The following is an 8,733-nucleotide window of genomic DNA, read 5'->3' as shown; positions in this document are numbered from 1 at the left end:
CTCATTTGGCTGAATCTTGAGGATTGAGTTAGAATTCATCCAACAGAGAAAGATATTCTGGGGACAAAAAACAGCCAAGCAGTTTGAAAAAGGACAAGAGAAATAGTGTGGCTAGAGGTACAGTATGGTGGGGAGAGGTAGGATGGCAATATTGAAAAGGGTCAGCTCTCTGAGAGCTTGGTGCAAGGCTGAGCCATTTATGAAGAGTATGCCCCACAGTGCCTGGACAGAACAGGAGCTTTACATTTGTTGAATCAAACCATAAATGGATAAAGCCGTGAACAAGCAAGAAAAAGCCACAACTAGCAGTCAGACAGATTTCTTACCGTCTCTTCTCCCCAACTACCTGGTCAGTACGGGAAACAAGCACAAAAGGACCTCAGATTCCATAGGAAAGGACAGGGCACTGATTGCTGACATTTAAAAATTTTCCGTATCTGTGCTGTTTCCTTTTAGGACTTGAGAACTTGTGTAGCCGAATTTCTGGATTGAACAGAGGAGAAACCGAGCCAGAGGGTGGAGATGTTGTCCAAGTGCCCGCAACGCACTGGTGGCTGGGCTGGACCCAGAGTTCATGGTTTCTACTGCTCAGCCCCGTGGTCTTCCCACTGCATCCAGCCGCCCTGCTGTGCTTTCGGCACCGCCTTCCAACCTGTTCTCTTTAGCGGGCTCCTTCTCCTTTTTCTCTCAGAAATAATTCTACACTCCTCTGGCTTCTTCCAGTCTTCCACTCAGCCATTTCCCGGCTCTGTCTCAGCGGGTGACACTGCCTCCTGCCTAATTCTTTGAGGACCAAGTGTTGTTATGGCCCTATCTTCTGCAGCTTCCTTTTTGTTTACAGCCTAGCTATGGCTGGGGTTGGCTGCCCTTTCTTTCTGGTGGTCAGAGATGACATCGTCTTCCCCTCTTGCCCTTGAGGCCACTCTCAGCTCTGTCCTTCCAACGTCAGTTCCAGGCCTTGCTCCACTCATGGTCTTCTCCTTCAGACAGGAATGTGCTCAAGTTTCTCTTCTCCTCCAAAAAATGTCTTAGACTCAACTTCTTCCTCTACCTATGACTCCAAAATTCTTTCTGGAACAATCTATACTTGCTGCTTTTTTTTTTTTTTTTTTTTGTCTTTTTGAGACAGGTTCTTGCTATGCAGTTCAGGCTGGCCTTGAGCTCATATTGTAGCCCAAGCTGGTCTTGAACTCGCTGCAATCCTCCTGCCTCAGCCTCCCATACTAGCTGCTTTTTATCACTCACTCTTTATCTTCTACTCCTCCATCTGACTTCCACTCACACTGCCCAACCAAAATGCTTCCAAATCAACCATAACGTTTATTTTGCCAAATTCCACAAGCAAATTTTAATTCTATTCTTATATTAGTGGGCCCTCTTTAACTTTCAGGCTCTTGGTAATTCCCTCCCAGAAGCTTTCTCCTTCCTTGGTTTCCATAATCATTCATGTGATTATTATAGTTCTTTTTTTTTGGTCTTTTTGAGACAGGGTCTTGCTATGCAGTTGAGGCTGGCCTTGAGCTCACTTTGTAGCTCAGGCTGGCCTCGAATTCGCAACGATCCTCCTACCTCAGTCTCCCGAGTGCTGGGATTACAGGCATGCGCCACCACGCCCGGCTATTATAGCTCTTTGATCATTCTTTTATCTCTGAAACTTTTTTCTCTAAAATGCGCCATCTTACAGTTCTCTCCTCAGCCCTGTCTTCCTCACATATCACGTAGCGCTTGTGTTATTTCAAGAACAGTTATGGTTCTAGCTTCCCCCAATGCTTCCAGAGAACAGGTGTCAATCTTAGTTCATTCATCCACTTCCTGTTGGATATTTTGAACTGGACATTTGCACGAGCACCTCACACCGTACCTTGTGCTCAGTGTGGCCACACTGGAACCTGACTCTTCAATTAGACTATGAGCTCGCACAGCAAAGACTTTTCATTCGTCTTTTTATCCTTCTGGATATTGGGATCTCATCAATACTTTTGATCAGCTGACCAACTGATCAACTAAGTGAGTGACTAGTACTGTTAACTCTAGCTCTGCCTCCGAGAACGCATACCTTTTCCTTTCCGTTTCTCTGCCTGGGCCATCTGGGGCTATGTTTAAGCCTAAAATGGCGGCAGCAGGGCCTTTCTCTAGCTAGTTAAGGTCTCTGTTTTGATTTCTCAGAGAAAAAGACTTTATCTCTCCTTTGGGCTCTGCTTCCCTCCAGCATAGAACTGTAAAAAGCTTAATTTTTGCCTCCCCTTTGAATTCTAAGGTGATAGCTGAGGTTGTTCAAGGTTAGAATTCCAATATCCCCATCTTCCGGGAGATGACCTCTTCCCATACTCCCTTCCTCAGGCTGCCGGACCCCATAGCAAATTCTTACCGTGGAGAAGAATGACCATCAGGATAAGGCCTGCCAGGCCCTTCCCCTGCTCCATGTCAGTCTCTGTCCTTCCCAAGCAGAACTGCAGAGCAGCCCCTCCTGGCCAGCATCCTGCGCAGCACCTAGCCCGGCTCCGCCCAGCACCCTAAGGCTGGGCCCCTGAGAGAAGGCAGGAACACACTGCCTCCACCCTCGCTTTGAGTGTGGCCTGCAGGGGCCTCAGCAGGGCTGCAGGTGTGCATGCCTTTTGCTTTTCCGTTGAAGGGTGCAGGGTGCAGGAGGGAGGGCTGGATTCCCACGCAGAGACTAGGCTTGACTCGAGAACCACTTCAAATGCTGGGTTGGGGGATGAGCCTGAGCCCTCTTCCGAAGGAAGAAGATAAATGTCCCCACCCCCGGTTGTTGCTGGGATCACAGCCGGTTGTCCTTGATGCTAGAACTAATGAATTTAGGCTGGATGCTCAGGTGGTTGGGGCTGAGGCTGCAGATGGAAAAGCACCTCAGCCCCAGCCTTCATTAAAGGCTTTTGTCATTGTTCTTTTGAGATCATCAGAGTGGTGCTTGCCTGGAAGGCAGTAAGTGGGACAGTTCCAACCAGACAGTCAGCACATTTCTCCAGTCAGGGGTCGGGGTGGGTAGGCAGGGCCTGCACTGAGTTTCCAGGCTCTCAGATCCCTGTCTCCCTTAGCCAGTTAATAAATCACTAAATCACACAATTCTCATTATATGCTGGGCATAAGCTACACCAGGAAGCAAGACTGGCACGGCTTTGTCCTCAGGTACATGACATCCCACTGGGGCAGCGTGGAGTATCAGGTTCCCTTTGGTCATGGTGTGGCGAGGGAGGTCCATAGCCTTTTGGGGAGGTTCAAATTCACCTTGAGTCCATTATATTATTATTATTATTAAAAACTACTTCATAGTAATCATATTTATGTGGCAGGCAGCCTCTAGACTTTTTAAAATCCTTATAATGATACTCCAAGAATCAGGCTCAGAAAAATTCTTTGACTGACCCTGTGGGTACCAAGTAGTGGAGCCGGGATTCAAATTTCTGGTGTGTGTGGCTCTAAAGTCCAACTCCCCCCTGGCTAGGAGCTGCTTCATCTGGTGTCCAGGCTGCCCAGCGACGGGTCCCAAGAGAGACCAGCAGTAGGAGGAACCTAGCTGAAATGGCTTGTGCCTTGGGGCTCAGAGCTTCTCTTGGGGGCTTTGAGAGAGAGCAGTTTTTAAGTGAGAGGTCAATGTAGTTATATTGCCAACAGGGACTCTGAAGTTCTCATTTTTCATTAGTGACTCAGGAAAGACTGTCCCAAGACTCCTTCTACCTCCTGAAAGTCTAGGCAGTTTTCTCCATGTTCTCTGCCTTCAGCCCCACCCCCAACCTGTCTGCTCAGAGAAAGAACAATTTGCACCTGTTTCCTTCCTACCCTACCTCTTGCTATTCCTCCCTTGACGGCCTTTCATCATGAAAGGCAGAGAGTCAGACATCTTCTAGCTCCTCTGCAACTCTTCACTTTTTCCGCATACCCATGAGTCAGTTGGAGGAGGGTAGTCCTCACCCCGGCCGGTAGTTCCGTGATCTCGCTCTGTCTACTGGACAAATTCTGCTGAAAGATGAAACATAACTGGCTTCTGACTGGCTTGTTCCTGGCTGCCCTTCTTCCTCAAGGTAAGTAAGGCTTCTCCAGGTGGAGGAAAGGACCCAAGAGGGACATGAGCACCGGGCGCGAGGTCCACCTAAAGGTGATTCACAAAGCTAACTTCAATGCACCGACCACTCCGGGCAGGACTGTGATGGAGGAAACAGGGGCTTGGCTTTCACCTACTTTGGTCAGGGCATGAACTGTCCTTGAATGTCTTTCGGATGGCCTTTGGCCAGAGGTCTGTGGGAACTGGTGCAGTATGTGTACAGATGAGCCTCGGGCTAGGAGGGAGCAGAGCTATATTCATTGCTTCTACAGCAGATTTCTTCTGGGGTCTGGACTGTTGTTCATTTGGCCACCATTATGTGACCACCATTATGTGAGCACTGAAGGGAATACTTTATGAGGAAAGGTAGATTTGGGGGTGGGGTAGAGAATGGTTGCATATTCAGTAGAATGCCAACTCATCACAGTTAGCCTGCTTTTTTTTTTTTTTTTTTTTTTAAACCCAGTACTTTGCCTGGTTTTAAAACTGAAAATTGCAGTTACTTGAAAGACTCGAGGCAGTTTGAGACTTGTCTAGGCAACATAGTGAGACCCTGTCCAAAAAAAAAGAAAAAACTGAAAACTGGTCTGGGAACATAGCTCATTGGCTGAACACTGAAAAAAAGAAAACAGAACTCTCTGGAAGCCTGGTGTGGTGGCGCACACCTGCAATCCCAGCACTCGGGAGGCTGAGGCAGGAGGATTGTTGTGAGTTCGAGACCAGCCTGGGCTACAAAGTGAGCTCAAGGCCACACTGAACTGCATAGTGAGACCCTGTCTCAAAAAAGACAAAAACAAAAAAAGCAATCCTCTCTGGAAAATCCCAGCCCCAGGAACCTCTTCAGTCTCAGGCAAACTGGGTTAAATGGTTACCCTAATAGTTGCACTGGGACCCACAAGATAGTCACTGGAAACAACTCTAAGGATGAGTATAAAAAGTGAAGCAGTTGATGTATGTGTGTCTCCCTGACTGTACATGCATAGACTCCTGCCCTGACTCAGAGGCATGAGAAGCAGCTATTTTGCAGTTTTCTAGAGGATTCTTTTGTGTCGACATTGGTGCTGCATATGAAGCTCAAGGTGAATGTAGATTCTACTCTTTCCTGGGATGAGCAGTATGGATGCCAGTGCCTCTGTGGGCTGTCAGAGAAATTCAGTGGGTCTAGAAAAGCGTTATTCTCAACTCTAGCCCTTACAGTTCCCCTAAGGCTTTACTTGTGCATGCAACTTCAAGAACGGGTTTGATGAACATTTTTTTCTGCCTTTCTTTCCTTAACCAAGTGTAGAGCAACTGGAAATCTTTGCATGAGATTTGCCCTGGTAAATCTGGACCTGTGGGTCGGGAGTTATACCAGTTCCTTCCTGCCTCAGTCACTGTTGACCCTTCAGTATTAAGTGTCCCATCCCTTTGTTAGATGTCAGAGAGAAGCAACAGGAAGAGGAGAGAACCAGAAGGTGAAGGGAGAGTGTTGTGGTAAGGTGGGAAGTAGAATTAGCTGCTTTCTAGCAGAAAAATCTGGACATCTCCAACCTAGCAACAGTCTCCTGCCTTTCCTTGTCTTATGGGAGGCTTCAGCAGTCTATGCTCCCCTTCTACTTATAGTTTTTATTTTTTACTTTTTTTTGAGACAGGGTCTCACTATGCAGTCAGGCTGGCCTTGAACTCACTATGTAGCCCAGAACTCACTGTAATCCTCCTGTCTCGGCTTCTCAAGTGCTGGGATTACAGGCATGCACCACTATGCCTGGCTTCCCCTTTTACTTCTAACCAGTGGTCTGAACTCATTTTTAGGAAGGTTCTTGGATCAAGTCAGCTTCACAGTTTTCTCTTTTATCCCAAGTCCCTTAGGACCTGTCTTCACTTTGACTGCAGCCTCATGTCCTTCCTGGCCTCTGTGGTTCATAGGGAACTTCTGGAAACTTTCTTTTGTCACCTCTGCCCTTCTCACTAGAAACCAACCTGTTGTAGACTGCCGTGGTAGTCCTCAGTGGAACAAGGAGGGTAGTGCAGACCACCAGCTGTCTCTGACTGTGGTATTTCTTTCCCTTAGTGAAGCCCTTCAAGATACCTGTGGATGAATATGAGGACAAAGTGTTTGTGAATTGCAATACCAGTGTCACATGGCTAGATGGAACGGTAGGGACAGAAAGAACAAACAGTCGGGACTTGGGCAAACGCCTCCTGGATCCACGAGGATTGTATAAGTGTCGGGGGACAGATGACAATGCCAACAAAGAATCTACTGTGCAAGTATATTATCGAAGTATGTGCCTCCTGAATCCTATGGCGGGGCCTCTGGATGTGAGAACTTTTTGGTTGGAAGGGGATATGGTGAACCAGCCTATTCTCTAAACAAACTAAGGTCACTTTTGCAATGGTATCAGCCAGATTTAGGGGGCTGCAGAGTGGGAGCAAGTGCTTAGCTAAGCCAGGCTGAGCAGTAGAGGCCTTGTGCCTGCAGGCTTGGTTGGGGTCTAGTTTGAGGTCGCCCTAGTTGAGAGGACTTCCTGATTTCTCTTCAGGAATCCCTTGGGATGAGGATAACGAGATGGCAGGGGCAAGGCCACCAGCAACATTTTTCTCTGCATCTTACTGAAGTTTGGGTCTTGTCATGAGAGATCCTAGGGCAGCGCCAACAGGCGTGGTCATTCCCTGATCTTGAAAGCTATCTAGGGCTGGGGATGTAGCTCAGTGACATAAGTGCCTGCCTGACAAGCGCAAGGTCCTGAGTTCAATTCCTGGTACACACACACAAAAAAGTTGAAAGGTATCTAGCCCTCCCCTCTCCTTTTTTTCTCCACAGTGTGCCAGAACTGTGTAGAACTGGACTCCGCCACCCTTGCTGGCATCGTTGTCACTGACATCATTGCCACCCTGCTCCTTGCTTTGGGAGTCTACTGCTTTGCAGGACACGAGACTGGAAGGCTCTCTGGGGGTTAGTGGAAGAGCAGAACATGTGTGTGTGCGTGTGCATGTGTGTGCATGTGTACCACTGAGCTCCTGTACCAGCTGAATGGTCTCATCTCGGAGTCACTCTTGCAATGTCTATGGACTCCTACCACAGTGCATGGAAAGCACTCGTGTACCCATACTGTGCATGCAGAATTCTGAGGGGTGGAGGGCACGGCCCGCTGCAATGTTTGTGAGTCTCACTGCCCCTTCTTCCCTACCCACTAGTAATGCTCTTTCCTGGCTCTTTCAGCTGCTGACACTCAAGCTCTATTGAAGAATGATGAGCTTTATCAGGTGAGCGTGCAGGGAAGAGGCAGGAACGGGAGGAGGAGTGGGGATGGAGAGGCTGAGTGAAGCGTGTGTGCAGCGTTAGTGAGGAATTCATTGCTGGAGAGGGCGGGCACGAGCCGTTGTCCCCAGGACCTGCTGGAACTCTTCCCGGGAGAGTTCTGACCTGACTCACTGCCTCGTTTCTCATCTCTCAGCCCCTCCGAGATCATGAGGATGCTCAGTACAGCCGCCTTGGAGAAAAGTGGCATCGGAGCAAATGACCCCAAGGCTGGTGGCTTCTAGAAGCACATCCTGAACTGTGCCAACCCTCCTTGCTTGACCAATAAAGATGATCTCTTCCATTCAGCTGGTGCCTGTGTTTCTCAAGGCTCTTGGGCAGGGTGTAGGAGCTACCCTGAGGTGGCTGGGACCTTGCCCACCTAAGTCCTTCATTCATCTCCTCCCTTTTGCCCCACACTGACAGTGTAATAGGCTGTCTCCCACCATGTCCTGGCCCACTGGTGTCTCTAGCCCGGTGGGCTTCCTGGGTGACATCTCCCCTCTGCACTCCCTCTGGTACTTGTGACTCTAGTCTCCTATCACAAGCCTTCCCAGGGCATGTTGTTGTGTTTAGGAGCCTCGCCACAGAGAAGTTTCCATGATGTCATGAGTGGGGGTGGCGGAGACATCAAGGGGCTCAGCAACTCATTTCTTACCACAGCTCTGAGGATGTGTGCTACAAATTCTCACTGCTGCTAAAGGGCTGGCTGTGACTTTATGTCCCCTATTGAACAGGTGCTGGGAGATAGGAAGCTCTCCTTTCCCTTTATGGAAGGTATCACTTTATCTTCCTTCCCCAGGACCTGTTCCTGCCTTGCCCCTGCCTTCTGCATGATAAACTGAGGCCTATACCTTCTTGTAGGGCACAGCTGAAATCTTTGTTTTCTGGTTGTTGTAGTAGGTCTTTGTGATGCTGTAACCGGCTGTTCACCTGTCAGCTCACCAGGGAGCTCCGTAATTTTTTTTCCATAGTTCCCTGGACAGAAACATTTTGTTTTTCCTCTGCTATAAATAATCTCTTATGTACCCCAGTCCCAATTTTCTCTGTGATATTTTTGACTTGTTATTTTCTTTGTAAACTATCAAACTATTTATGCCACACATGTTTAGGATCAAGTGAAATACAACCATTGGCCAGTGCTTTGTGTTTCAAGTGACATCATAGTTGCTGCATAACTCATCCAAAACATCTACTCCACCTTTGGTTTTATTGTTGAAAGTTTCCATCTCAAGCTTCCGTCTTGTTGAGGTTTCCCTATCAATATTTCCATCATGGTGAAATGTTGACATCAGCAGTACCAGTTTGCTTTTCTTTGCCATATATGAGGGCAGTGTTATATCTTTCTGAAATCCAAAGATTGTACTACACCACTGCAACATTTTATGTGGAA

General features: G+C 48.0%; 2 protein-coding genes across 2 annotated transcripts in view; one reads left to right on the top strand and one right to left on the bottom strand.

Annotated features, from left to right (window-relative positions):
* Cd3g (CD3g molecule, gamma (CD3-TCR complex)) overlaps positions 1–2,641 on the bottom strand; it is a 10,409-nt gene extending 7,768 nt beyond the window's left edge. The window contains exon 1 of the mRNA XM_005378239.2: positions 2,369–2,641. Coding sequence (XP_005378296.1) covers positions 2,369–2,423 — 55 coding nt within the window. The 5' untranslated portion in view covers positions 2,424–2,641. The remainder of the gene's footprint in view (positions 1–2,368) is intronic.
* Positions 2,642–3,816: 1,175 nt separating this feature from the next.
* On the top strand, positions 3,817–7,648 carry Cd3d (CD3d molecule, delta (CD3-TCR complex)). The gene is made up of 5 exons (XM_005378237.2): positions 3,817–4,040; positions 6,111–6,323; positions 6,864–6,995; positions 7,263–7,306; positions 7,498–7,648. The coding sequence occupies exons 1-5, from the start codon at positions 3,986–3,988 to the stop codon at positions 7,561–7,563; spliced, it is 510 nt and encodes a 169-aa protein (XP_005378294.1). The 5' UTR covers positions 3,817–3,985; the 3' UTR covers positions 7,564–7,648.
* The last annotated feature ends 1,085 nt before the right edge of the window (positions 7,649–8,733 follow it).

Source organism: Chinchilla lanigera, unplaced genomic scaffold (assembly GCF_000276665.1).
Source record: "Chinchilla lanigera isolate Chin_1 unplaced genomic scaffold, ChiLan1.0 scaffold00011, whole genome shotgun sequence".
Taxonomy (NCBI): Eukaryota; Metazoa; Chordata; class Mammalia; order Rodentia; family Chinchillidae; genus Chinchilla; species Chinchilla lanigera.
This window is presented reverse-complemented; position numbering and strand designations above follow the sequence as displayed.

Excerpts from the sequence above, each read along its gene's own strand:
- Cd3d (XM_005378237.2), top strand. The coding sequence starts at position 3,986 with ATGAAACATAACTGGCTTCTGACTGGCTTGTTCCTGGCTGCCCTTCTT. Across the intron at positions 6,324-6,863 it reads TGTGCAAGTATATTATCGAA|TGTGCCAGAACTGTGTAGAA; the intron begins GTATGTGCCTCC and ends TTTTCTCCACAG. Across the intron at positions 7,307-7,497 it reads AGAATGATGAGCTTTATCAG|CCCCTCCGAGATCATGAGGA; the intron begins GTGAGCGTGCAG and ends CTCATCTCTCAG.